Source organism: Vipera berus (genome assembly GCF_964194415.1).
Source record: "Vipera berus genome assembly, chromosome: 15".
Classification (NCBI taxonomy): Eukaryota; Metazoa; Chordata; class Lepidosauria; order Squamata; family Viperidae; genus Vipera; species Vipera berus.
Genome location: NC_138218.1, coordinates 12,118,302 through 12,143,964, shown reverse-complemented (window position 1 = coordinate 12,143,964; position 25,663 = coordinate 12,118,302). Strand labels below are relative to the sequence as shown.

General features: G+C 56.4%; 4 protein-coding genes across 7 annotated transcripts in view; 2 read left to right on the top strand and 2 right to left on the bottom strand.

Annotated features, from left to right (window-relative positions):
• ABCA2 (ATP binding cassette subfamily A member 2) overlaps positions 1-4,226 on the bottom strand; it is a 30,817-nt gene extending 26,591 nt beyond the window's left edge. Inside the window, exon 1 of one of the 2 annotated variants that reach the window (XM_081339904.1) lies at positions 2,762-4,226. In XM_081339904.1, the coding sequence (XP_081196030.1) occupies positions 2,762-2,827 (66 nt within the window). In that variant the 5' untranslated portion in view covers positions 2,828-4,226. The remainder of the gene's footprint in view (positions 1-2,761) is intronic. The other variant, XM_081339905.1, reaches the window with a different exon arrangement.
• The window catches only part of LOC308675024 (uncharacterized protein), a 113,634-nt gene that overhangs the window by 58,801 nt on the left and 29,170 nt on the right, over positions 1-25,663 (top strand). The gene's annotated exons all lie outside the window — the stretch shown is intronic.
• On the top strand, positions 10,169-12,598 carry FUT7 (fucosyltransferase 7). The gene has a single exon (XM_081340105.1). The coding sequence runs from the start codon at positions 10,314-10,316 to the stop codon at positions 11,328-11,330; it is 1,017 nt and encodes a 338-aa protein (XP_081196231.1). The 5' UTR covers positions 10,169-10,313; the 3' UTR covers positions 11,331-12,598.
• On the bottom strand, positions 13,202-25,381 carry NPDC1 (neural proliferation, differentiation and control 1). 3 transcript variants are annotated; one of them, XM_081339646.1, is made up of 10 exons: positions 23,034-25,090; positions 22,014-22,928; positions 17,364-17,504; positions 16,548-16,646; positions 16,247-16,417; positions 15,936-16,002; positions 15,622-15,706; positions 15,257-15,336; positions 14,575-14,671; positions 13,202-14,303 (listed from the first exon to the last, which is right to left on the bottom strand). In XM_081339646.1, the coding sequence occupies exons 2-10, from the start codon at positions 22,270-22,272 to the stop codon at positions 14,235-14,237; spliced, it is 1,068 nt and encodes a 355-aa protein (XP_081195772.1). In that variant the 5' UTR covers positions 22,273-22,928; positions 23,034-25,090; the 3' UTR covers positions 13,202-14,234. The 3 variants fall into 3 exon arrangements, with proteins under 3 accessions (XP_081195772.1, XP_081195774.1, XP_081195773.1); XM_081339648.1 differs by lacking the exons at positions 22,014-22,928; positions 23,034-25,090 and adding an exon at positions 25,145-25,381; XM_081339647.1 differs by lacking the exon at positions 23,034-25,090 and having other exon boundaries at positions 22,014-23,017.

Genomic DNA, 25,663 nt, shown 5'->3' with positions numbered 1-25,663 from the left:
GCCCTCCATCTTCAGCACGTAGTCAAAAGCTGCAAGAGAGTCACCTCGCTTCTGCCTCCCCAGATTTTCATGCACAAGAGGATTAAAAGATGAGCAAAACTGCCCACCCTGTTCCTAGCTTTAGAGTGGGTGAGTGGGTGGGTGGGTGGGAGGACGGCGGGCAAAGAAAATCCATGCATCAAACAGAGAAGATGCTTCCAGCAGCTCTCAGAGGCTTCCCAGAAACTTGAAGCCGAGCTGGCTTTGACATCCTGCTGGACAAATCCCCCTTTGTCCAGGTCAGCTTCAGCAGCCCAGCAAAATCTCTCCACTTCAAGCAGGAAGAACAATGGAAAGACCCACAGTGGAGTGTGGGCTCCTGTCAAAGCTGCAGCTAAAGGGCTTTCTTCCCCCGCCAGATGTCCCTTAAAAGAAGTTCAGGTCTGAGGTCTCTGTAAACAGACCAGCATACTAAAAAAAGGCCCATCTAGGCTGATGTGCACCAAGCGGGGCCAGGCTGTTCTGGCCCCCCGACTGGACCAGACAGGGGACCCCAGGAGGGGAGCAATAGAGGGGGGGGCCCTCATCATACAGAGACAAGCTCCAAAACCCTTCAGGGCAGCCTTTCCTCCCTCACGTGGATCCCCTCAGGCCCACCTCAGCTTTCGGTGTCAAAATGGACACGTCCCTGCAAGGCTTGTCAGCATCCACGCAAAATCCTCTCCTGCCTTTGGGGAACTGTTTTGTCTCCTCAAGACCAGAGAGATTTTGCTAGCCCTGGCCGGGCCCAGGAAGCTGGAATCCAGCCTCTCCGCTGGAAAGGGAGCAAAAGGCTGTTCCGCAGCAGAAGCTTCTGCGGAATTTATACAAACACCCCCCCCCCACACACACACACAAGCTGCTGAGCGGTGGTGCTGCTGCTGCTGCAGAGGGCTTAGCCAGATCCTCCACATTACAATGGGCATAAATTAGGAGGGGGGAGCCAAGCCCCCGGGAGGCTCTCTTCTGCAGAGGGCAGGAGCCACGGCTGCAAGAACGGGCAGACTGCTGAATTGTTCAGAGGGAGGTCAAAGATAAAGAGAAACCAATGCCAGAGGAAGCAGCCAAACTCTGCAAGGCTGTCAAAGTGCCCCAAGATAACAAATGACCCAGGGATGCCCCAGTTCTAAACACCAAGATCCCACCCGCTGCTTCCTTCCTCCGGCCCTTTCCTAAGAAGGGCCCCAGATCAAGCTGCCTCCCTGCGGCTGGCCACACAGAAACCTCCCCTCTGCTTTTTTGGGGGGGGGGGGCAGTCATCCCTGCTGGGAAGAGGCTGGAGGGTGAAGAGGGATTCAACTCCAACCAGAGAGGGAAAACCAGGGTCTTGCTGGGATGGAGAAGCAGAGAGGGAAGGAGAGCGAGGGGCTGAGACACACCAGCTTCCAAGAGAGCCAAGATACATTAGAACATCTCTTTAATGGTCTAATCATCATGCAGCAGAGGGGGGGGGGAATGAAAGACAGCCCCCCCCAGCCCTGGGTGGCAGAAGAATGCCTGCACATCCCCTGCTTCTAGGGTGCCTGGGTAGCCCCAGACTGCGCAATCGGAGCCCTGGTCAGGGGGGGAGAAAACCAAGCAGGTGCTGATTTCCACAGGTGGAGGAATCCCCTCCCGGACTGTAATTCTGGTTTTTGAGCTCTGGCTGTACCCCACAGCAGCCAGGGATGAAGCTGCCCCATAAAAGGGCTGCAGATGATAAATCCTGCGGAGCTCAGGTCACATCGCAGTTTGGGGAGCGTCTCTGCACTTTGCCCCTAAGTCTCTCGGTGAGCTCCTTGCAGGCTTCGGCCTCCGTCTCCCACCAGGAAAAGGGCAGGAGATCAAATGCCAGTGACCCACCTTCATGCCAGCCTGGTGCCTGAAAGCCTGGTGATGCCTCTGCCTGACCACGCTTATGCCAGGGAAGAGCGGCCAGGCAGATGCCAGGCAGGGCAGGCAGCTGGGGGCACAACACAGATTGCAAAGCACCTTGGCTTCCTCCTTTTGCAAAGCCAGAACCAAGCCTCCCCCGGCGAGGCTGGTGCTAATGAGGGATAAATGCCAGGTTTATTTTTAAATAGGGGAGCAGAGATAAAATTGTTTCAACAACAAAGTCCACAGCTTAAGAGTTTAACTGCTTTTGGCTCAGCTTAGCACAATTTGGGAACCCACCTGCCTCTGGCTTTGCCTTCCACATGAAGCTGGCTTTGCCTTCCACACACATCATCTCTGAGGGCTGGAAAAGAGCCCACAAACTGGCCCACACCGCCTCCCTCACCTACTGCTCTCTAGATGTGCTGGACTACAACTCCCATGAATCCCAACACCTTGGCTGTCTGTGACAGAGATGGGCTTTCCCTACCCCACTTCCAAGCCAGAGGAAGTTGGGGAAGGCTCAGGATACCCCGGCAAGACCTGTTGCGGATTTCTCTCTCCTTCGAAGCCTCTTCCGCCCTTGACCTGGAAACGGGAGGGAAGGGCGGCCGGCCGCTCACCTTCGGGGGACAGGTGGAGGCAGCCCTCCGCCCAGCCTCTTTGCAGGCTCTCCAAATGCATTTCGCCCCCTCCAACAAAGGCCCAGCCCTCCAGCTAGCAGCAGAGGGTCTTCCGAGCAGACCCCTCCCTCACAGCCAGCCCAGAGAGATTGGGAGGGGGTCTTCGGACTCCTCCCCCAGCTGCTCGGCGGGACCCTTCCCTAAGCCGCCGCCCCCTTTCTCCCCACTTTTCTTTCCCCTCCAGACCCCCACCCCCCGCCACTGACCGGGCTGCGTCGCTTCAGCGTCACGTTCTTCCATAGCAGGAGGTAAAGTTGGTGCAGGAAGCCCATCGCGTCGCCCCTCCCTGGGCATCAGCTGCAGGGCGGGACGGGGGGGGCGCAGTTGCAGAACGCAAGGCCGTCCGCCGCGGCGACCCCCTCGCCCGAACAGAGGCGGCGGCGGCGGCGGCGGCTTCGACGGAGCAACAGCCGGTCCTCTCCCTCTGCTGCAGACGGGGGCAGAGGCGGGCAGAGCCTCGCACACGCCCGCCCGGGAGGCGGGCGGGCGGGCAGGGCGTGGCGGCGGGCCTTGGCCCGGCTCCCGCGCAGCTCCTCCTCCCGGAGAGCCGCCGCGCAGCCCCCTCCCGGCCAAGGCGCTCCCGTTCGCCGCCGCCGCGCTACCGCAAAGCCGGTAGCGCCGCCCCCAACTCGGCGGGCCCAGCCCGGCCTCTTAAAGCGGCAGCCGGCCCGGAGACCCTGCGGGGGCAGCGGAGCGCGCCTTCCTCCTTCCTTCCTCCGCCAGTCTGGTTTAAAAAACCACGTTTAAGTGCACGTTGGCGGATTTGCAGACTATTGACAGCGCAGGGCGGGCGATCCCGAGGAACTGGGGCTCATTCGACAGATGGCGGCTAAACCAGAGCTTGGTGGCAGGAGCAGAGGTGACCCGCAGAAGGCTGGCACGGCTCACCCTGAGAGTTTCCTCCAAGCTGGAAGCAGCTGGGCGCTGCCCACCGAGCCCCAGGGCGATGCAGGATCAACGGCCCAGCTAAAAGCCACCAGTACAAAATGGAGCCTCCATGTAGAAGAAGCCCTGGGGAAAGATCCCAGGGCTCACATCGCACTTCCGATATGGTGTCCAGGGGTTTTGAGTGGACCGCTGCTGGAATCCAGGTTCCAGATGTTGCAGGGGGGGGGTTCCCCCTGGAAGAACCAAAAAGGCCTCCCGGCGCGTTTCCCGTCCATCGTGGAGAGGGCCGGCGGCGGCGAAGCCCGGGGGGCGATGGGGGGGGGGGCGCACGGCCGGCCCCTGGCTTGAGCGGGCTGAGGCTGGCAGAGTCGCCAGGACTTCAGTTCCCACAATTCCTTCTGAGCGCGCTGTGGGCTGCTGGGAGATGTAGGACGGAGGTTCCCCCCTCCCTTTCCCCTGCCTGGAAGTAAAGGGGTCTCGGCGCGCAGCAGCGGAGCCGCCCAGTCTTCGGCGAAGAGGCGGCTCCAAATCCGACAGAGCTTCCCCTTCTGCAGGCTGCCTCGGGAACCGGTCCAGCCGCCTGAAAAAGCTCCGTGGCTGCGGGATCGCCGCGTTTCCCCGGCTCCTCGCGATAGGTCCGGTGCATGCAGCGAAAGGATGCTGCGGGAGGCCCGGGCCCTGGCGTTGTGGGTCAGTCATCATCACACCAACGCACCGAAGGTGCCCCTTTGCAACGGTGGGACACCCGCGGAGCCCGGGGCGGGTCCAAGAGCTCCCCCTAGAGAGAAACGTCAGAACGGCAAATTATTAATAAAAATTTTTTTTTCAATGCTGGGAGGATTGAAATAAAATAAAATAAAATAAAATAAAATAAATCCTGTCCTGATCCCACAACGTGAGTTTCTTTCAGCCCAGAATTTGGCCAGCTTTCAATAGTGGGGAAGCAGCCAATCGGTGGGCAAGAGCGGGTCCCTGCAGGAAGGGATCTGAGCTGCGAATCTCGATTGGTTGCTTTGAGGAGGGGCGTTTCCTTTTTTCCCCGCCTTTTCCCACCTGCGATCTGCTTCACGATGGTCCTGCTGGGCTGATGTCCTGGCGCTGTTCCCGGCTGCCTCTCTCGTTTACTGTGCAAATATTTGATAGGGCAGCTCCTGTGAGCATCTCTATTTGGACACTGGCTGCGCAGTTCCCCGGCGGTCTCTTTTCTGGGCTTGTGCAAAAACCCGGACCCCAAAAGGGCCCCCCGGGGGACACCGTGCAAACGTGGCTGCCGGGACCATCTGCCACGCTTCCCCTGTGCCCTGAACCCCTTGGCCAGACCACACCATCCATTATCCCCACCTAGCATGGCCCCACCTTAATGTTGAAACTCAACATTAAGAAAACCAAGATCGTGGCATCCAGCCCTCTCAATTCCTGGCAAATAGATGGGGAAGAAACGGAGGTAGTGACAGATTTTATTTTCCTGGGCTCCAAGATCACCGCAGATGGGGACTGCAGCCAAGAAATTAAAAAGACGCTCCTCAGAAGGAAAGCCATGGCAAATCTAGACAGCACACTAAAAAGCAGAGACATCACCCTGCCAACAAAAGTGCGTATAGTCAAGGCTGTGGTCTTCCCAGTTGTCATGTATGGCTGTGAAAGTTGGTCCGTAAGAAAGGCTGAGTGCCGAAGAATGGAGGCCTTTGAACTCTGGTGCTGGAGAAGACTCCTGCGAGTCCCTTGGACTGCAAGGCGATCAAACCGGTCAGTCCTAGAGGAGATCCACCCTGACTGCTCTTTAGAAGGCCAGATCCTGAAGCTAAAACTCAAATACTTTGGCCACCTAATGAGAAGGAAGGACTCACTGGAGAAGAGCCTAATGCTGGGAAAGGCGGAGGGCAAGAGAAGAAGGGGACGACAGAGAAGGAGGTGGCTGGATGGAGATACTGAAGCAGGAGGCGTGAGCTTAAATGGACTCCAGAAGATGGTAGAGGACAGGAAGGCCTGGAGGAACGTTGTCCGTGGGGTCACGATGAGTGACTACAACTAACAACAAGAAGCTTGGCAAAGGTTATCAGAATGCAAGATAAAGGCCATTTCAGGAACCAGTGCAGCCCAGCTGAAGCCAAGAAAGAAGGAAAAGGCTGCAAAAGTCAAGACTTTTGCGGAAACAAAACCCAGCTGATAGAAGTAAAGGAAAGGTCTTCAAAAATTTAATATTGTAAGAGAAATTTAAAATTGAATTTGATGCAGTGGAGATTTACTGAGTGGAGAAGCAGCTACCATTGCTGAGAATCATGGAAAAGATAACATTAAAGGAGGAAGTAAGATAAACCTGTAGGCAAATATTAGCTGGGTCTTAGAGTGGGGAAAGGAGGAAGACAAACTTAAAAAAACAGCTGTAAGCGGAAATGGCTAGCCAGGAAAGGCATGCTGAATCGAAAAACAGGAAAGAACCTATTGTTCTAAAGGGGGGACATAAATATCCACGTGTAAGAAGCAGACAGAAAGAGTGTAACCTCATAGTACCTCAGCCAAGGGGGAAAGAGAAGGGATGTGGCGGCAGGGAAAGGGCTGTATAAAGAAGGGAATATTTTGGGTTGAAACTTTGGAGAGAACCAAGCTCTGATAGCTTATCTCCCTGCTTATTGCAATAAACGAAACGAAAGGCCTTCGCTGTGTCTCGGCTGGTTATTGGTCAGGCGAGCTCGCCTCTGGTCACGAAGGAAAGTAGCCAGGAGCACATAACACAGCTGTTGGGAGGCAGCCAGAGATTGGGGGGGGCAAAGCCAGACCTGCCACCCCAGCTCGGTTCCCCTTTTGCTTTCATGCCCCAGATCTCCCTCCCTAGCTGCAAGCTAAGGGACCGCTTGGGCCACATCTGGTGGCAGGGAGTTACACAGGGGAATGGCCCCTTCTGAAAGGGAACTCTGGGGGAGCGTTCACCCAAGCGAAAGCTTCTCCTGCAGGGAACTCGGCTGCAGACTTCCTCCAGCAGAAATACAGGGTGCCTTTCTGGGGCAGAGCCGAGCCGTTCAGATGTGGTTTGGGCCCACAAGAGAGAGAGAGAGAGAGAAACTTCCCACAATACAGCTGTATCTGACCAAGGTGCGAAAAGTGTCAGGGACGGGTTTCTTCTGATGAGCAGGAGAGACCACAAGCGCGTATTTCGCCTTCCGCCTCCACTCAACGCAGGAGCTCTCTGGGGCAGAACCAAGGCAGCAGGGTAAGTCAGCCAGGCGGTTCATTTATGCCACGAATGGCGGGTATTGCCAGGGGGGCTGAGCGGGAATCAAAGGTGGAACGGAACGAACGGTGTTTTAGACAATTATTGGCAGAGTAAGGAAAACACTTCTGTCTCTCTCTGACTAGTCACAGCCTAAGTTCGTGCTCGTTTTCGATTAATAAATAAATCCATATCACTTGGACAGGAGTATTAAATGGCCCTGATTTATAACAAATAAAACATAGTTACTAAACTTTCATGCCACCCAGCTCTCAGCAACAGCTGGGCAGCTCTGCGCAAGTTGATAAAGACTTATAGAAAGCTGTGATTTTTGACGAAGATAAGTACTGAAATGAAACAAAATGAAAGCCTTTTTTAAAAAAATGAACCAAGTTCTTCCACTATATTTCCTCTACCTTTTCTCTTTCCCACAAACCATTCTGACAAAAATTCCCCTCCTACGGCTTCTCCCCACCTGCTGTTACCACCCGCCCCCAAAACAGACCTTATAAGCATAGATTTCAAATTCAATATTTTTCCAGACATTTTAGCTGAAGTAGCAACAGTTTCCTTTCTAAGTTTTGGAAAGACTGTTTTTTAAAAAAACAACAACAAACGAACACCATCCTAATCAGTGTTTTAAAAATCTAAAACTTAATTTTCTGGGCACGGACATAAATAATTTTCTCTTAATCCAATCTCTTTTGTATTTTAAAATTAAGATTAAAATTAATTTTGTTTTCAAGGCTAGCTACAATTTTTAATCTGCATTTCAATAGGGTTGAAATGTTCATTGCACACCGCTCATACAAACTCTTATTTCCTCCTTTTGATTTATTTCATGAAATATATTTAATGAAGCGTTAGTTTGAATTGCCAGTTAGAAGAACACTGATTTTAATTGCTGGAAGGATATGAAAGCTCTGCTTCCTTAAACTCAGGGCACTTTCAGAATTACTAGAAGCAGCTACGTCGCCTGGTGCCCATGAAATGTCTCAAGAGAACCGAGAAGCCGAAGAAGGTTAACAAAATGCTCCTTTATTAGGAATAAATAAACCATGCTCATTGGGCACATCTTCCAAAAAGAGGAAGAAACAGACAGAATGAAACTATAGATGAATGCACACAAATTTCATTCAACTAAATTTTATGCAGTTAGTTATGAACAGCCAAGCCAGCTTCATTCAAGTCTTGGTTTTCCCTCTGACCAACCAGTTTGACCAGCTCAGCAGTACCACCAATTCATAAGGTTACTCTTTATTCAGAAGATTACTTCATGCTCTCTCGTTCCTGCCACAGTCTGCATCATCTGCTTGCTTCACATTTCCCCCTTATTAACTAAGCTCGTTATGAATTTCTGCCATCATTTCCTGTTTTGGCTTAATCTGACTCTGGGGATCCACAGCTTTTGTCCCCGGGTGGTGGTGGTGAAAAACCCACAGGCGGGCGTCTGAATTCAGGAAAACAGTGGCCCCATTTTCTTCTCATGGCCCCTCTTATTTCAACACGCACCACCCTGGTTCTGGAGCAGCTCCCCCCCCCTCTGTAGCCATGTGCCCCCCCCACCCTGATGTGCTCTTTGGAAAAGGGTTTAAACGGCTCTGCCCCAAAGGAGATCCAGAGAGGAAGAGTGGTTTTGATGAGCTTTGTTCCCGAGATGCTTTCCGTTGCGCTGTGTGTTTTGAGGCACTGAGAGCGGCTTTGAGTTGGGAGGCGTCGGTGGCATACGCAAATGTGGTGGGCTGCCATCTGTGGCACCAGCAGCAGGGAGAAAAGCATACTTGGAGATGCTCAGTAAATAGTTCTGCAAGACTTCAGGCAACCATCTTGAGCGCTCCTGAGAGGCGTCCCCGTCCAGATGCTTTCCAGGCTCCTGGCTAAAACCCGATTCCTAATCATTCCTGGGTTTGATTGGCACCAGTCCTGCAGCGTGGGAAAAGCTTGCTGGACTCACTTGCAAAGTTCACGCTTGGCTCTCCTCTCCCTCACCATCCTAGCTTGGAGGATCTGGTCCCTCCCCACCACACGCAGGGGAAACTCACTGAAAAGCAAGCTGCACTGGGGCATTCGAACCCCGAACCAAGGAAGCGATTTTAAAGCAGCAAATCCTGCAAACTGGATGGAAACCAATTTGGCATCCCTGATGAATGTAACGGCCCGTCTCTTCCTCTTAAACCCTTGCTCGTTGACGGAGCCAGCGCTCTGCCACTTTAAAGGGTTGGGCAGAATCCTCCATTCCTTGCACAGCTACTCATCTTCTTTTTCACAGTCAGGGTTGTTGTTGTTGTTGGGCTTAGACGGCTTCAAACATTTCTCATCTGGCTTCAGAATTGGCTCCCTGCCGATATTTTAAGGTTTTTAAAGGTCCTTAAAACATTTGGTTCCCCCCCCCCCTCAAGGATCTTTATGAATCTGAAAGATTCTCTTTTTCAGCGCAGGTTTCGATGCCAGTTAAATTAAGGGAGATTGCAGAGTGTCCTAAACTGATCATTACATTGTTCGAGTTTGAACAATTTTTGCACCGTGCAAAAATACGACTGTTTGAGCCAAAAATAGAATAAGTAGGGAGAGGAATGCAAATGAAAACAGAAAACCTTATCAGCTAAAAGATCCAGAGTCTGCATAAATTAGTAGGACTGTCAATCAGATGTCTTGTTAATAAGAGTTCTGCTCAGATACTTCTCTTGAACTCCTTTTCCAGAATAGAAAACTTTAAAGGCCCACTTCACGGACAGACTGAAGTTTCACTGCTTTCAGGCTGCTTTGTGACTTTCTATTTAACTTCCAGGAACAACTTCTCTCCAGAACAAAACCTGACTGAGTGAGAAGCGAAAGCAAAATACCACCGTTACATCCCGCTGAACTTTTAACAAATCACTCCATTTTCTAACCCTCTCCCAAATAATGTGATATTAACTCAGTCAGACTTTAATGCTGGTTGGACGATAATGGGAAAGTTGTGGAAAAAAGAACTGACATTTCCTCTGGAGTTAGGTCTCTCTTCCTTGTTCTCCCTGCTTGGACCCATCGTCTGTTTTCATATCCATCAGACACCCGTCTCTTTTCACCAGTACTCGGAGACCATCTTTCCCTCAGCTTGAGTTGTGGATTAAGAGAGAGGAGGCAGCAAGGGAGGGGTAGGGAGAGGGAGATTCTGTTTGCAGCCAAATGCAAGACAGAAATATTGTTTACGAAATGTTACATGCATCACAATGCTCCATATTTTCCAAAGTCATAGCAGGTTGCACACCCCACAGTGACCTAGTTGGTGTGCAGCAACACCAGGGCATCACTGCAGGTGGCGTCGGCAGTGCTAAAGCCGAAAGGTTTTCAAGCCTCATCCATCACTTCCACCTTTAACAGCCCCCAAGATTCCCATCTCAGCAACTTCCTTGGCATCAGGCTAAGGTTTGAGAAGTCCCCAGCCTCTCGGGTCAAAGAGCAGAGAAGGGCCGGAAGAAGAGACTTCTCAGCTGCTCTGTACCTCCTTTAATTCAGTAGGGGATATTTTGCAATCCTTTGGGCAATCTGACCCCTTCTGTCTTTCTTGCAGCTCTGAGAACTGCTCGGACTGAGGAAGGAAGAGGGCTGAGCAACCCCAGTTCCTCAAGCCAGCTCCTAGCACAAAGCAGCAATTGTGTTTCTGGTCACTTTCCCACCTGATGTCCCCTGTGGCAAAGATCTGGACCGCTGCGTCTCTCCTTGGCATCGTCCTGTTCTGGAATGCCCCGCTTCTCTTCAAGCTGTCCGATGACCCTCCAAGGTCTCCAAGGCAGAACACTAACTTGACCCTCCTGATCTGGAGCTGGCCCTACGGGGGAGCCACAGACCTGACCGGTGACGTCTGCTCCAGGCTCTATGGCATCACAGGTTGCCAACTGACCACGAACCGTATCCTGTTCAGCCAAGCGGACGTTGTGGTGTTCCATCACCTGGAACTCGAGCATGAAAGGCAAGACCTTCCACCGTCCAAGGCCCACCCTGGGCAGAACTGGGTTTGGGTTTCCCTGGAGTCTCCAAGCCACACCAAAGCCCTGGAGGGCTGGACGGGGAACGAATGGAACTGGGTCCTCTCGTACAGGCAAGATGCTGACCTCTTTCTCCCCTATGGGGAGCTGGTGCCTCGTTCGCTGGATGTGGTGGAGATCCCAGAGAAAACCGGCTTAGTCTCCTGGGTGATCAGCCACTATCATCACTCCCAAGCCAGGGCAGTGATGTACCGCAACCTGTCCAGGCACCTCAGAATCGACGTGTTTGGGAAGGCCAGCAGGAAGCCGCTGTGTCCCGACTGTTTGCTGCCAACCGTCTCCAAGTACAAGTTCTACCTGGCCTTCGAGAACTCCATCCACCGGGACTACATCACGGAGAAGCTCTGGAGGAATGCCTTCCTCGCCGGCTCTGTGCCCATCGTCCTGGGCCCCTCCCGTGCCAACTACCAGCAGTTCGTGCCCGCCGACGCCTTTATCCATGTGGACGACTTCAGCTCAGCCCAGGACCTGGCCACTTTCTTGACTACCATGAACGAAAGCCACTACCGGAGCTTCTTTGCCTGGAAGCGGAGCTACGCGGTCAGACTCCACCAGGACTGGCGGGAACGGTTCTGCTCCATCTGCCGGCAGTACCCCTACTTGCCCCGGGAGAAACGCTACCCGGACCTGAAGCACTGGTACTGGGACTAGCGGCATCTGCTGCTACAGCCAGAAACGTCCCCGGGGCAGTCAGACTGCCTGTGGCTCCTCTCCCGCTCCAGAGCTGCCCTTCGGAAGACCTCTGGCCCCAAAGCAGGAGCCCCTATGTTGGCACCAGCGCCCACCCAGGGGGTCTCTCCTTTTTCCAACTATCCTCCCTTTTTATTCCAGGGGTGAGTTCTTCTCTTTTTTTCCTCCTTTCCTTTCCTTTCCTTCTCTGCTCAAGTGCTCGTCAATCAAACTTCACTTCTTCTCTGCTCCCTCAGCCAGGTCCATTCCCCAGCACCACAAACCTCGAGTCTGGGATGGATGATGGGATTTGTAGTTGAACCCACACGGAATGCCAGATGGCAGGAGGGCTGAGAAGAAAGCTACTCCAGAGGAAGAGACGAAAGCTGCGAGGCAGAAGACGTTAAACCCTTTCCTGTTTACCCAAGTGAGACTGGCAAGAAAGGAAGCCAGAAACCTCAGTGCCCCTCCTTGTCTTGAGCAAGGGACCAGTGGGTGCAGTGGTTACAGGCCAGGGAGTGAGTGCCGCGACTTCGGCCTCAGCCTTCAGCCCAGCCAGATAGCCAGTTTGCCTGGCCTAATGGGGGGGGGCCCAGCCAGGATCTCGGTCCTCCCTCAGCCCTCCCAGTCACAAGTGCTCCCCACATCCTGTGAACGTCCTTTAACATCCTTCTAATTCCTGCCCTTTCTGGGCACAGTGCCAACCCGGTGCCAGCCTCCCGTGGCCATCAGCCCCCTCTAGTGGTCCCTCTGGATCCCATGAATTCTACCGAAAGCAGTGGATGGAGCCCTGTGCCAAGTTGGAAGCCCCCCCCCACAACTTTCCCTCCCACTCCCCCCCCAGTCTAAAATTGCTCAGTTAATCCTAATCTTATACTGACCTACTTTGCAGGGCTTGGGTGGGTGGGTGGGGGGAGAAAATCCCCACGCAGGACGCCACCTGGGAGGAAGAGAGGGATTTAAATGACCGTCCAAACCGCATTCAGAAAGGAAGGCTTGATAGGGCTGGGAGGCTGGGGTCCAGAAGGGCCTGTGAGCCCCTCTGGTGGACAACTCAGCACACGAGGATGGGGCTCCTATGTTCTACAAATCTTCCTTCCTCTTGGATCTTTCAATCTCTACAGAGTCAAAGTAACTTTTCCTTCACCACCCACGAGCATCGCTCCAATTCTAACTTGGATTGCTTGAATGTTTAATGAGATTACTTGAATATCGTTTTCCTATTTGAGAAAAATAGTAAAATATGTTCCTCAAAATATGGTCAGAGAGCAATTTAATTGCAAAGTCAGGATGGGATTATCACTTGCGCAGTGTCTTGAGCAAGGGGCCAGTGGCTGCAGTGGTTACAGTGCCAGACACCCATCCTCTGGGCACCCCTGGGGGGGGAGTGCCTCGTCTTCGGCCCCACCCCTCACCCCGGTGGTGGGCAAGCAGGAGGGCTGGACTAGGCAGCTGGTTTTCCTGGCCTAATGGGGGATGGGAGGCAGGGTGACCATTGGCCACAGCGCTGGCCACCACCCTGCGGGCCTGGATGGGATCTGAGCCATCCTGGAGAATCGCCCAAGATCTCCCTGTAGATCAACCCTTGGCACTGTCCACCTTCTGCAAAAGAATATTAAACACACTGCAAGAGGGAGGCTGGGAGCACTTTGGGTTATTCAGATTTATCTGCATTCCTCTAACTACTTCCCAGATATTCTCTGACGCAGAATAATTTGGGGTTCAAACCAACATGGCCAGAGGCTGTGAGGACAGATTTGTTCCTTTAAGATACCCCTAAATCCAGGAAGAAAACGGCTCATTTAAAACCGAAGGGCACCAAAGAAGCATTGAGGAACTAGCTTGAGAATTGGTCATTTAATAAAATTTATTAAACACAGTCCTTACAGGTCTGGAAACAAAAATAACCACAAAACAAGAAAGAAAAAAATAAACTATCCCCATGTGGCATTGTCCCTCCCACTTCTGGGGTTTAAGAGATGGCAGCTCCAGGGCCACCTTCAGAGCCCCCCACCCAGGAAACGTGGCTCAATGCCATGCTAGCTCTTGCTCAGTCGCTCTGGCGGAAGGTTACGAATTCCTCGGACACGCCCAATGAATCAGAACAGACGTCACCTCCCTTTGCGAGGAAGGGACATCACACCGGCAGAACGGTGGGCACGGCCGGAGAAAGCTAAGGGGTGAAGGCTGTCTGGCCCCCGGGCCCAAGGGGAGAAACACTGGGGGTCAGCCCACCTCCCCCTCTCTGAACAGGCCCCTCTGCAGACCTTAACGCTGTTTTGTAACATTGCTTCCCCTTGAAATTCTGAGAACTAAAATCTTGCCCACAAAGTCTCAAAATTCAGTTCCCTTGGGAAAGTGCTGAAAACAGTGTGAAATGGATCAGGACTTACTAAACCTTTTCCAGCCTCAGTCTGCCTCCGGTTCCCACCTGCGAAATGGGCACATGGACCGCTTTCCCAAGGCGTCTCCACTGGCCTCCCTCTTGGAAGCTGCAGCTCCCTCCCAAAGGGAGAAGCCTCCAGCGTCCAAGGCTCCCCAGCCCGGTTATTTTAACCTTGGGGGCTGCAAAACAAGGAAAGAGAAAAGGGAAACACCCCCCCACACACACACTCTGAAATCTGATTTGTGCAGGGCTGGCAGGGGTCGTGGGGGCAGGAGGTGGCAAGCCCATCTCTTCCCTCCGGAGTCCAGACGGTCCGCAAAGCCTCTTCGCGACATCCAGGAGCCGTTGAAGGGCCGCTGCAGGGGAGAAGGCGAAGCCGAGCAGAAGCGAGATGCCCAGAAGGCGGATTTATTTCAGCCAAGAATTTGCAGAGGAGGGCAGAGGAGGCCATTGGTCAGGCGGCCCTCGGAGGGGTCCTGCTCACCGTCCACAGTTCCCAGTCAGGGGTGCAGCTTTGGGGGCAGAGTGGAGTCATCAAAAAGGGGGTTTTTCACTTCCATCTCTCCAGTCTGCGGCAGCCAGCGAGGAGGAAGGAGAGCGAGCCAACCGTTACACACTCACTGCCTCGAGGAGTGGCCTGGCACTGCCCAGCCGAGGGCAAGGAAGGGGCAGGGCAGCCCCACAGCCCACGGGAGCCGCACTCCCCATGGCGGGAAAGGAACCCCCAGGAAGCGGTTGCCTTCACCCCAGGGCTCGGCCCTGCTCTCTTCTTCAGACACTGGGCACAGCAGGGGGGGAGGGGATGGTCTCTGCGCCCCCACCCTGCAGAGGGAGACCTACCGGGGCCAGGCCAGGGCACTCATAGACCGTGAAGTCTCCGTCTTCGTTCTCTTCGTCCGAGGAGACGGGTTCAGGAGCTTTGGCTTCCTCCTTATTCCTATGGATTTTTTGGGGGAGGGGAGAATGTACTGAGACGGGGCAGAAGGTGCCCTCCCTCACCGGCCCCCTTAGGAGCCCGCCCCATGGCAAGCCAACCTCCCCACCAGCTGGGATTTTGGTTTCAAAATGTCCAGCCAAAGCTGAGGCAGAAACGGGGGCATCTCGACCCTTCCTCTGAGGTCCCTGGAAACCGGGCCCTGCCAGGCTGCCCAGCTCAGGCCAGGCTTTCTCCAGTGGACGCCCCAATGGACGGAGGCCCTGGCGCTGCCACCTGGCTGTCAAAGCCCTTCCAGCTGGCACTCACTTCTGGCTGCCAGAGGCTCATTTCATCCGGGCTTCCTAACCTTCCTGGCACTTTGGAACCTGTTCAGAAGCCCTCGGGAGGCAAGCAGCCTCGGGCCCCAACGAAGCGGAGACAGAGGATGCCGGCTGTTGTGGGCCTTGCACAAAGGAGCCCCCCCCACCCCCACCCCCCCGCTTCTGGGCCCGATTCACCGGTAGGTCAAAGAGAAACCAGGAAGAGGGCAGGGGAACCCAACACGCTGGCAATACTTTGAACCCATCACCGCAACGAGGGACGCACTTCTCCAAGGAGAGCATCTGCTGCTTCTGGTGCTGGTAGTGATACATCTGGGCACTCTGCGCCAGCTTCCGATCGCCAGGCTGGAGGGAAAGGGCAAGCAGCACCCGGGGGGTGGAGACTGTCATGCCAGCAGAACGGGCACCACCACCTGGCCTTCCCCAGAGCGAAGGGCAGAGAGGGCCCTTCCCTGGCCCTGGTGCCAGCCAGCCAGGCCCGGCCGGGACACAGAGAGCCCCCTGCCACCAGCAGGGAGAGTCAGGCGGACGGAGAAGCCTGGCCCAAGGCAGGCCCCCAGAGCTGGGCTGGCCAAAGAACTGGGAGCTGCCACCTTGCCGTGCCAAGGAGCGCCCGGAGGAGGCACTTACCGAGAGCTTGTCGTAGGGGGGGATCTGGGGCAGCTTATTCGCTGGATAATCTGCTTTCTGGGCAAGCTGGATCTCCTTCTGCAGCCTGTGGGGAGAGGGGAAGTAGCACAGCATCTGGCAGGGTTGCCCCGAAGCCCAGAGGACCCCCAAACAGGCCCCGGGCATCCCCTCCTTCCTCTGATATACTGCTGCTGCCATGGAGGCTCCATTTCGAGGCAGCACGGAAGGGCTCCAGGGCAGGTCTCAAAGCTGCGACCTCAAGGAGGTCAGCTGCCCGCTTGCCCCACTGCTGGAGGGAAACCCGCAAGACTGACCTGCACCAGCAGATCGTCGCCACCACCAGGGCCGCCACCCCTGCAGCCGTGCAGACGACAATCAGGCCTGCAAGGGAGGACAGAGGCTTGGAGAGGGAAGGGCAGTCGGAGACCCCCACCCCTGGCAAAGGAAGGTTTTCCCCACCCCAGGGCCCCCGACAGCTACTCCCCCAAGATAGACTGCCCCTGAAGATGGGAGTACCAAAGGCAGCCTTCCCAAGCCATCTCAGAGCTGAGGACTAGCATCTTGAGATCTTGCTACCCCTATGGTTTTTTCAGGGTGCACCCACGCTGCCTGGGCAAAGGCTCACCGAGGACGAGGGCATCATTGGAAGAGATGCGGGTTGACTCCACTGGGGGGTTTTGGAGCGGCTCTGTGGAGGGGCGAGACGACGGGTCTGGCCACCCCCGCCGGCCACCCTGTGGGGACTCGGCCTTCGACGCCCCGTTCCTGGAGTGTTGGCCGGTGGGGGCCGGGCTCTCTGTGCGAGGAAGAAGGGCCGGTTGGCAGAGAGAAGGCAGAAGAGGCAGGAGGGTCGCCTCCCTTGCAAAGTCAGTCATGCCCCCTGCTCTGTGCCAGGCAGGGCCTCTCTGGGCCCGGGGCAGCCGTACCTTCCTGGCCGTGGGGCAGAGGCCCCCTGCCCTGCTTGGCCAGCGCATCCAACACCAAGTCAATCTCCTCCTCTGGGTTGGGGGCCACAGCGGTTTGCCCTGGAGACGGGGGCACACGGAGGACATCCAGCAAAAGAAGTAAACAGACACAGAGAGAACATGCAATTGTAGCAAACATTTCAGCAAGCGGGGAAAATGTCAGTTTAAAAACGGAGGCAACTGCCTTGCACAGGGGCAGAGAGGCCCCGGACCTTCCCAGTTTTAAGGGGGAGGGTCTTCATCGAGGGGCTCCAAAGCCACTGAGAAAACAATCCCTTCGCAAGGGAGCTGTTGCGTAAGCCGCCATCTGTCCGCCAAAGGAGCCACTTGGCACCACGTCACGCCAGAAGCCGGCCTCCCCCTGGCGCCGGCTGCCTGTTCTGCTCTCCCTTCCCACCCCCTCCCTCGCCTCCTGAGGGCGGCCTGCAAGGGGAGGACCCCCCTGCCCTGCGGCGCCTTAGAGGTCCTCCAGCCCAACCCTCTGCTCACTATAAGCTGGGTTGAAAAGAGCCGCCTTGGTGCCTCTTTCCCTCTCGGGGGGCCCTCTGGCCCACCGGGGGGGGGTTTCCTGTTCCAGTTTTCTTTCTCTAAGTCTTCCAGGAATGCTGTGACTTTGTATCCGGAGCCCCAACCAGGGAAAGCCCCGGCTCCAGGGTCTGCGGGGGAGTTGCTGCAGTTCAGATAAAGCCCCCCACCCGCCATGCCACAAGGGGGCCTCTCTCCTGCCAGGGAGGTGCAGAAGGGGCCTCGGGAATCCCAGCCCAGCCCCCCCTTTACCTTTGGGCGCTGCTGTCTCGGTCACGCATCTTCCCTCTCCATCTTCCACGAACTGGGGGAGGCAGGGGCCGCAGGCATGGGACCCCAGGGGACACTCCTTCCGCCGCTGAAGGGTGCAGTCCAGGTGCCGAGGACACAGCTCTGCGGTCCAAAAGGCAGGAAGCGGATCAGGGCCGCTTGCTCAACCCGAAGCCCGGCCGAGAGACACGGAGGGAGCCCTTCCTTACGAGCAGCTGCCAAACAGCCACCCCACAAAGGTCCCTGTCCTGTCCCTCGGTTGACCCCCCACCAGCTTCCTCTGCACCAAGCCAGGTCTCTCTCTGGGGCCCCTCCCTGCAAATTATTACTTTTCTCTGCGTTACAAGAAGCCAAAAGGCGGAGGTTGCCTCGCAAGGAGGCCTTCCAGCGCCTGTTTGGACGGGAGCCACGGGCCACTGCAGACCCTGCACATCGGCGTCCCACGGCCTGGGCTCTTCCAGTCAGCCTGCAGTTGGGAAACTCAGCCGCCAGGTGGCGCAACTCAAACCTCTCTCTTGGTGCAGGAGGGGGGAGTGTGCAGATCAATCTGCCCCCCCCAAAAAAGTAAGCAAGAGAGAAGCGATAACCCAGAAGCGCAGAAGCAGACGCCGGGTGACAAAACGGGAGAGCGCTCCTCCAGGCACCGAGCCTGCAGCCCTCCCAGAAGCCCGGTGTCAGGGAACCCGTCAGATGCCAAGCAAGATGCCAGAGCTCACCTGCGCCTCCCTCCCCACGGCCCCGCAGAGGCTGCCCAAAGCCTGCCCTCCTTGCTTTGGCAAAACCGACCTGACACAATAGCCGAGGGGAGGCCAGGGGGGAGGAGAAGCAGGAGAGGGAGGCGGGGAAGCCGGATGCTCCGGCCAGCCACCTCGGGGCTCCTGGTCAGGGAAGTGGTGGCAAGGTTTGCAAAGAGAGTCCCACGAGCCCTTTTCTCCTTGCTCTGCGGGCGCTTGGAGGAGAGGCAGTCCCTGCCCAGGCTGGTCTGGGAAGCCAGCAGCAAACTTTGGCCTGCCGCAGCCGAACACGGAAAGCCCGGAGTCCCCCACGCTGCCCTCCCTCCGCTGGCCGTACTTTCTGCCCCGGCCTGCTCAAAGCAGCTCTGAAGAGGCAGAGGGCACCAAAACCCTCCGCTACAAAAAGCAAAATAAGGAAACAAACAAGGTGGGACTGAAGAGAGGCTATTTCAGCCGCTGGGAGCGGCTCACCAGCTTTCCGGGGGGGGGGGTGTTATGTGCAGGGGCAGCAGCAAAGACTAAGCTGCCTTGCCACCAGCACTGACCCCCAGCCCAACTCGGAAGGGAAGAGGCCCAAAGGCCGAGGTCCACACGGGGAGGCCCCCCAACCTGCCTCTTATCAGTCCAGGCACTGCCAGGGTGTGACTCAGCCTTGCAAAGAAGGGGGGGGGGGATAACTCCTGATTTTAGAAATGGCAGCAGCAGCAGCAGGAGGCAATTTCCTGAGCCAATCGTGGTACTCGCACTCAGTCACCCACTTAGGACCCCGAGATGAAGATGAGCCAAAGGAAGGACCCCCAAAGACATGCCACTGCCTGAAAGAGGAGACTTTAAGCTAAAAGGCACCCAAGCAATTTGGGGAGCTGTCCGCCAGCAGCCGGTGCTGCGCTGGGCCTGGCTGAGGCTTTGACAGAGGCAGGGACCCGGTCAAGCAGGGCTGCTTGGCAACGTTTCTCCCAGGGTGGCCAGGGAGTCCTAGCCCTCGGGCACCTGCTCCCGGCCCCCTCCTGCTTCAAACATAAGGAGCCCCAGAGAGAGAAGCAACCAAGAAGGGATCCCAAAAACTCAGCAGCTCTCTGGAGAACCTCCTGTAGGTGCCGAAGACCATCTCTGGAAGCAGAGACAAGTGATGAAAAATGGCTGCAATAAAAGGACTCCTGCCAACTGGAAGGCAAAGCAGACGGAGGTCATCCCAGGAGGAGGGGGGGGCTGTCTTTCATGGGGAGGAAAAAGGAAACCCCTTCCCCACTAAGAGCAGGGCAATCCTCTGTTCTGGGCAAACACGTCAGGTAGTTAAAATTTAGCCTTTGAAGTTGAGATGTTTTGAGGTTGCCCAACCCCCCCAACCTCCGCCCCCCCCCACATGACAGTTGCACAGGCTAGGCAAACAAAAGCCCAGGGCGCCTCCCCCCTCCAAAGCAGAAAGAGGCCCAGAGAAACACCCTTTGGGTCATCTCGACCGGAGGACAGCCTGGCGATCAAAGGAAGGAGCGAAAGGCCCGTTCTTTCGTTCACTCACCCAGGACGTTTCTCGGGTGCCAATTGCCACTTGCCACGTTGCACAAGCCGCTTTGTGCCTCCCGACACAGCCTCAAACTGCCACTGGTTGCCTCCAAAAGACAAGCCAGCTCAGGCCACCTCAGGGAAAGCCAAGCTGCCCAGACCCAGGTGACTTTGCCAGCCAGAGGCTCCCTTCCCTACCCCGGTTTGGGCATCTGCTCCCCCCCCCCAGCATAGATACACCCCCAGAGAGAGTTTTCCCATTGGCCAAAAACTGTGGGTCCTATCGTCTTAAAAGACAAACTGAAATAATTGCTTACAGATCGAGCCAAATCCCTTTACACCCTTTCCTTCCCTACCCACAGTTACGATTTTTAGGTGTTTTTATCTCCTGGAAATAAGGAGATAAAAAAGCCTTTTAAAAAAAAGAAATACGTTTTATTTTAGGGCGGGGTGTCAAACTGCAGGGGAAGGACAGCCTCCCTGGGGTTTTTCTAGCATTGCAAGGGGGTGCCAGGTGAAGGAACCCCTCCGTCTGACCCACGAGGGATCCTCCCTCCTCCTCCAGGAGCCTCTGCGAGGTCGCTGCCTCTTGTTGCTGTCTGGGCTGGGCCACGAGAAGGCTCCTTGCTCTCAGGCTGGCTGCCAGCGTGGCAAAATGTTTTCCTGGAACACAGGAGCACTGAATTATTGATGGCCTCTCTGCCAGGCAGAGAGGGGGAAGGAAGGAAGGAAGGAAGGAAGGGAGGGAGGGAGGGAGGGAGGAAGGAAGGAAGGAAGGAAGGAAAGAAGGAGGGAGGGAAGGAAGGAGGGAGGGAAGGAAGGAAGGAAGGAAGGAAGGAAGGGAAAGGAAGGAAGGAAGGAAGGAAGGAAGGAAGGGAGGGAGGGAGGGAGGGAGGGAGGGAGGAAGGAAGGAAGGACATGCTAACCTCCAGAGATCCCAGCAGGTTTGGCTGCATTTTTAAGGGTTTAGAGACACACAGTTCCTGGAAACTATGCTGTGTGTATTCAGATGTTCTCTACCATTTGCACAAAGAGTCCCACAGCTTGAGAAACCAACACCTGTCAGCAGAGATACGGGCAACCTCATGGGACCTCTGCCTTCTTGGACAAGCCTTTCCCATTGGAGCCCAGGCAAGGGAAGGGCCTGCCGCTCTCAGAAGACCAGAGGGACCTGTCCCGGGGCTCTGCTGCTGGTGGGAGCCACACAGGGCAAGACGGGTTTGGCCCTCAGTCCCTCCACCTCTCCCCGTCTTCCACGGATGCTTCAGCCACCCGCTACACTCCGCCTCGGCTGAGGCGGTCTCCCTCAGCAAACTGAGCCGCTCCTGGGGCTGCTGCGGGCGGGGAAGAGGCAGCAGGACCGTCTGCTGAGCTCCAGGCGTGACCTGTGCAGAGGCGCAACACTGACAGCCACAACACTGCCCTGTCAGAGAGGGTGCCAGAGCTCAAAACTGCAGAACCAAGCCCAGCTCTGCAGGGGCACCAGAACCCACAGGAGTTCAGGTTGAGGCTCTGAACAAGAGAAAAGCACCAGCTTTTAAGAAAAGACTGCTTGTAAGAATTCTCTAGCAGAAGTTTCTCCTGGAGAACCTCTTCTGCAAAGGTGGAAATGCATTTCCATTTCCTGAAACTGGTTGTCTGAATGCCTCACAAGCCCTTCCTAAAACAGAGGCACCGGCTTTGTCCTTCAAACCGAGATCAGAGACGGCTAAGAGGACGCCGATGGCTACAGGCTGAATTTCCACTCTGGATTAGAACTGGTTTCTGAAGCAGGGACAGGAACTTTGCGAGGCGGGGGGCAGGAAGAGAGGAGAATCTTTTTAGTCTGCTTAAAGGATTATTCCGGAAGGGCCGGTAACTACAGAAAGGGCAAGAGAGGCCTCTGTGGTGCCCGGTCTTCAGCATCCGTGCGCAAAGGAATGAAGTAAACAAAAGCTTTGGGAAGAAACTGTGAGATGGCCTCACGAGACCGATGGTTCGTTAAGGTGCTTCCAAGTAAAAGGCAGCACGCAGGGATGCAATCAGTTAAAGCTTTATTTAACGATAAAGTAAATAGAAAGAGTTCCCTGGCATGGAGGCATCCATGCCTGGATTGAGCTCATGGATCAGCAAGCAAGCAAGCAGAAGAGAGAACAAAGAGAGCACACAAGAGCAGCCCCTGAGCAGAGGTTTTTATGGGGGTCCTCACCCCCTCCCTTACCAATTAACTCTCTCCAATGGGGCTGCAGGAGCCGGGGACCCCTGACCCACCAGTGGGAGCAAAGATGCCTCTTTGCTCCCATCTGATGACCTTTTTGGGGAACTGCCATGGCTGGCACAAAAACATCTAACAGAAACTTCTCTGCAAATTTATGATTGCTTTGCACGGGGAGCTCCAGGAAACCTAAATCCTCACCAGCAAAGACAAAGCACGAAAAACGCCAGCAGCCCCAGCTCAGGATACGTCCCAAGGTGGCCTTCCCCCTTCGCTGACCTTGGCTCTGTCTGCAGAGCATCTGCGCTCCCTTCCTTCCCCTTGCTGGTGTTTGGGGGAAAGCCTCCCGCCCAGGACTCTTAGCCCAACAAAAGGCCCGGAGCAGAATGCCAACCTCTGGCACTCGGCCTCTGAAAAGGAACAACAGGCACCTCCCTTGCCTGCAAATCCTGTCAATCATCGGCAAGTGTGTGCGGAACGTTTCCCAGCCTGCAGACCTCTGACCTCCCGTGAACGGATTTCAAGAAAAGCAGGTTTGTCGGCACACACGGAAGGAAACACCTGTCTCCTCTTTCTGTGCCCCAGAAAACTTCGCTCTTCCCACCGAGCATGACGGAGACGCATCACAAATGGCCAGGGAGGTTTCTGCATCACCTCAGATTGCAGGGGGGCCTTAAAAACTCTGCGCTTGGCTAGGGGTCAGGCAGGTCACCTGGTGACCGATGGGGCTATGGTTTTCCATAACTGGGGGGCTTTAGGGCGGAGCAGGATGCCCCCCTGGTGCTCTTGGCAGCTTCCCAAGCATCCTGCACGTGAGGAGACTCTCAGCCTTCGCTCCTTCTCCCCACACTTGATGGTCAGAGGGGGAAGAAGGCCCCCCAAGCCTGCCAGCTAGTCTAGGTCTCCTGGCATCCCACCCATCACCCACCCAGGGCACTCCAGAGACCCTCCTCCCTAAGGAACCCCCGTCCGGTGGGCTCCATCCACTCCTGGGTCCCTTCCTTTCCTTCCGGCAGCTGCCCTAAACGTGAGGAATCCGCTTCTACGCGAGAGAATTCAGATGCAACCTGGATGTTCGGTCCAGAAGACCCTATGGCAACTCGCCAGGCCAACTCACTGCGGGACAAGAGTTACCCTAATATCAAAGAAATGCTGGAACAGAATCATTAAAGAAAGGATGCAAAATGGGAATGGCAGAAATTAAAATAAATCTTTACTTACTTTAAATAATTAAATAGAATTGTTACAATTGTCCCGTGGCGAGTTGTGCCATCCTGAAGTCTGGAAGGGTGTTTCCGTGCACGCCTGTAAATCGGCCACAGGATTGCTCCAGGGTGGCAGTTCTGATTCTGGCCCTTACACCATCTGCTCACAGCCTCGCCAAGCCCAAACCCGCCCGTCTCTCGGCCCCTCCAGCACCAGCAATGCACGAAGGAAGAGAAGCAAAGGGGGGGGAGGAAACAGGCCCCCAGATCTGCCTAGCAAAGGCCAGCCAGCAGGTGCCTGGGGGGGAGGGGAAAACCTGCCTGCAGTAAAAAAAAAACACCCGTCACTCAAAGCCAGCCTGTCATTTCTGAGACTCGCTGGGAAAAATATCGACTTTCCCCGTGAGAAGCTGCCACCCAGATCACCACCTGTCCTACATGGATTTGTTTGCCAGGAAAATAGAGAAGGGGGCCTAAGACAGCCTGGCTCTCTTTTCTCCAGAAAGTGCATTAAATGGGCCAAGCCCCCAGCCCCAGAGAGACCCCTTGCTTTTACACACCATCCAGACCTCTTCAGATCGACCCATTCAAGCTACTTGATCTTGCTTTCAACGCTCCTGTGAAATAACATCACCCCCCCCCCCCCGACCAGCCAGGGGTGACTTTGCTCCAGCACTCCGCCAAAGCCCCCCCAAACCATCTGCAGACCCCCCCAGAGACCCCCTTGTGGGATCTTGGAAAGGCTGCAAGACTCCTACAATTTCCCCAGGTGGCTTGAGGGGGCTAAAGGTCCAGGCAAGGAGGACCAAACAGGAGCAGCCTCGATTTTTCTGCGTCTGTTTGGACATCCCCAAACAGCCGCTCGCCGAGGGAAAGGAAGCTGCTGCCCAAACTGAAATTTTTCCAGAGAGGAGGAATGTTTCCTGTCCGGAAAGGAAGGCCGCTTTAGACAATGGACGGCACAGGAAAGAAGGGACGTTTGCTGAACGGCCTCCAAAGTCCTCCAGGGCCAAACTGGAAGGCGCCCCAGTCTCACCCATGCCAGGAGACCCTCGGAGGGCAGCCATCCCGAAACTCCCAAGAGGATGATGAAGGGGAGAGGGTCGCCTCTGGGGAGTAACCCCCAAGCTTGCTCAGCTCCGCTTCCCCAAACTGCCAGCCCCCAAACAGCTTTGCTGGGGGAGGGGAGAGGGGAGAGGGCCGAGTCAGAGAAGCGTCACCCACCAGCTGCTCAAAATGCCTGGAGACCGAGAGGGTCCCCCACACGTCACCCATCTCGTCCTTTACAAGACCCCCCAAACGCAACCAGGTACGCCCCACTTTTCAGCTGCGGGGGCGGGGCAGAGAACCACCCGTTGTTCTGGATTTGGGGGGCGGGGGAGGAAGCCCAGGCAAGGCTGCAGGAGCTGGCTGGGTTGGGCAGCTGCTGCAAAGCCTCCAGGCCGGCCGAGCGGAGCCCCTTCCGCCCCCCTGGATTATTTTCTAGCACAAACTCTGCGGAGATGGAGTTGGGGGGGTGGGAATGAAAGTTGCCAAGAGCTTTCAGAAATGATGTCATGGGAAGAGGGGGCAGCTCCCTGGCAACTGGCTGGCTGACCCTGCGGGGGGGGGGGAGAGAGGAGGGGGCAGCCGCTGGAAGGTCTCCCCAGCCAGAATATCCAGGCGAGGCTGCCGTGGGGCAGGAAAGCGGGGGGGGGGGGATAGAAGGGCAATCCCAAACCCCAAAGGGCAGCAGTGAGGACCGAAGGAGGCCTTGGAGGAAAAGGGTCCCGACAACTGGGCAGCCCCCCCCCCGTTCCAAGGCGCAAAGTTCAGGAAGCCGAAGCCGCGGGGGGGGGGAATAAAGGCGGGGAGGGGAGCTTTGCAAAGGGCAGCCTGCAGGCTTCCGCAGGCTTTGGACTATAGTTCCCATCATCCCCACCTCAGCACGCCGGGCCGAGCCTGCGGGAGGAGAGCCAGGAAACGGGCAGGAGAGAAGGGGAGGCCGGAGCCAGATGGCGGGGAGAGGCCGCGGGAAGGCTGCGCGGTGCCCCCCCCAGGCCTCGGCTGGCCGGAGGCGATGGGCACCGGAATCCCGGGCCTGCCTGGCCCACGCTGGGCCGCCGGGGAAGGGCCGGGCGCGCTTACCGCCGGGGGTGGCCAGCAGCGCCCAGGCGCCGGGCGGCGGCAGGAGCAGCAGCAGCAGCAGCAGCGGCAGCGGCGGCGTCGGCGGGGCTCCGGGCGGGCAGGGCCGGCGGCGGCGGGCGGCGGCGCTCATCCTTCAGCGGCGGCCCCCTCGGCGGAGCATCGTAGCAGCAAGAACGGCGGCGCCGCGCAAGAGGAGGCGCCTGGCGGGCTGCGGCACCGGAGGCGAGCGGGGCGCTGGCGGAGCCGAGGCGGGCGGGCGGGGCGGGGCGGGCGGCGGGCTGGCCAATGACGCCGCCCGCCCCGAGGCCGCCGCCCGCGCCGCCCACCTGCCCCGGCCGCAGGTGCGCAGGCTGCCCGGGCGCCTGGCGAGCGAGTGCGGCTGCGCGCGGAGCCACTGCCCGGCCGGGGTCGCCTACGCGCCCCCCTCGGCCCCCCTCGGCCCCGGGCACTCCGGCGGGGCGGTTTCCGCGGGGCCCGAGAGCAGCCCAGACTCGACGGGGGCTTCGATCCCGCCCTGAT

What these genes read in the sequence shown, in the direction of transcription:
- NPDC1 (XM_081339646.1), bottom strand. Translation starts at nt 22,272, where the DNA reads ATGATTGACAGGATTTGCAGGCAAGGGAGGTGCCTGTTGTTCCTTTTC. An exon ending in CGAGACAGCAGCGCCCAAAG is followed by an intron (nt 16,647 to 17,363) that starts GTAAAGGGGGGG and finishes CCCCGTCTCCAG; the next exon opens with GGCAAACCGCTGTGGCCCCC. An exon ending in CCCCCTACGACAAGCTCTCG is followed by an intron (nt 15,337 to 15,621) that starts GTAAGTGCCTCC and finishes CTTTCCCTCCAG; the next exon opens with CCTGGCGATCGGAAGCTGGC.
- FUT7 (XM_081340105.1), top strand. Translation starts at nt 10,314, where the DNA reads ATGTCCCCTGTGGCAAAGATCTGGACCGCTGCGTCTCTCCTTGGCATC.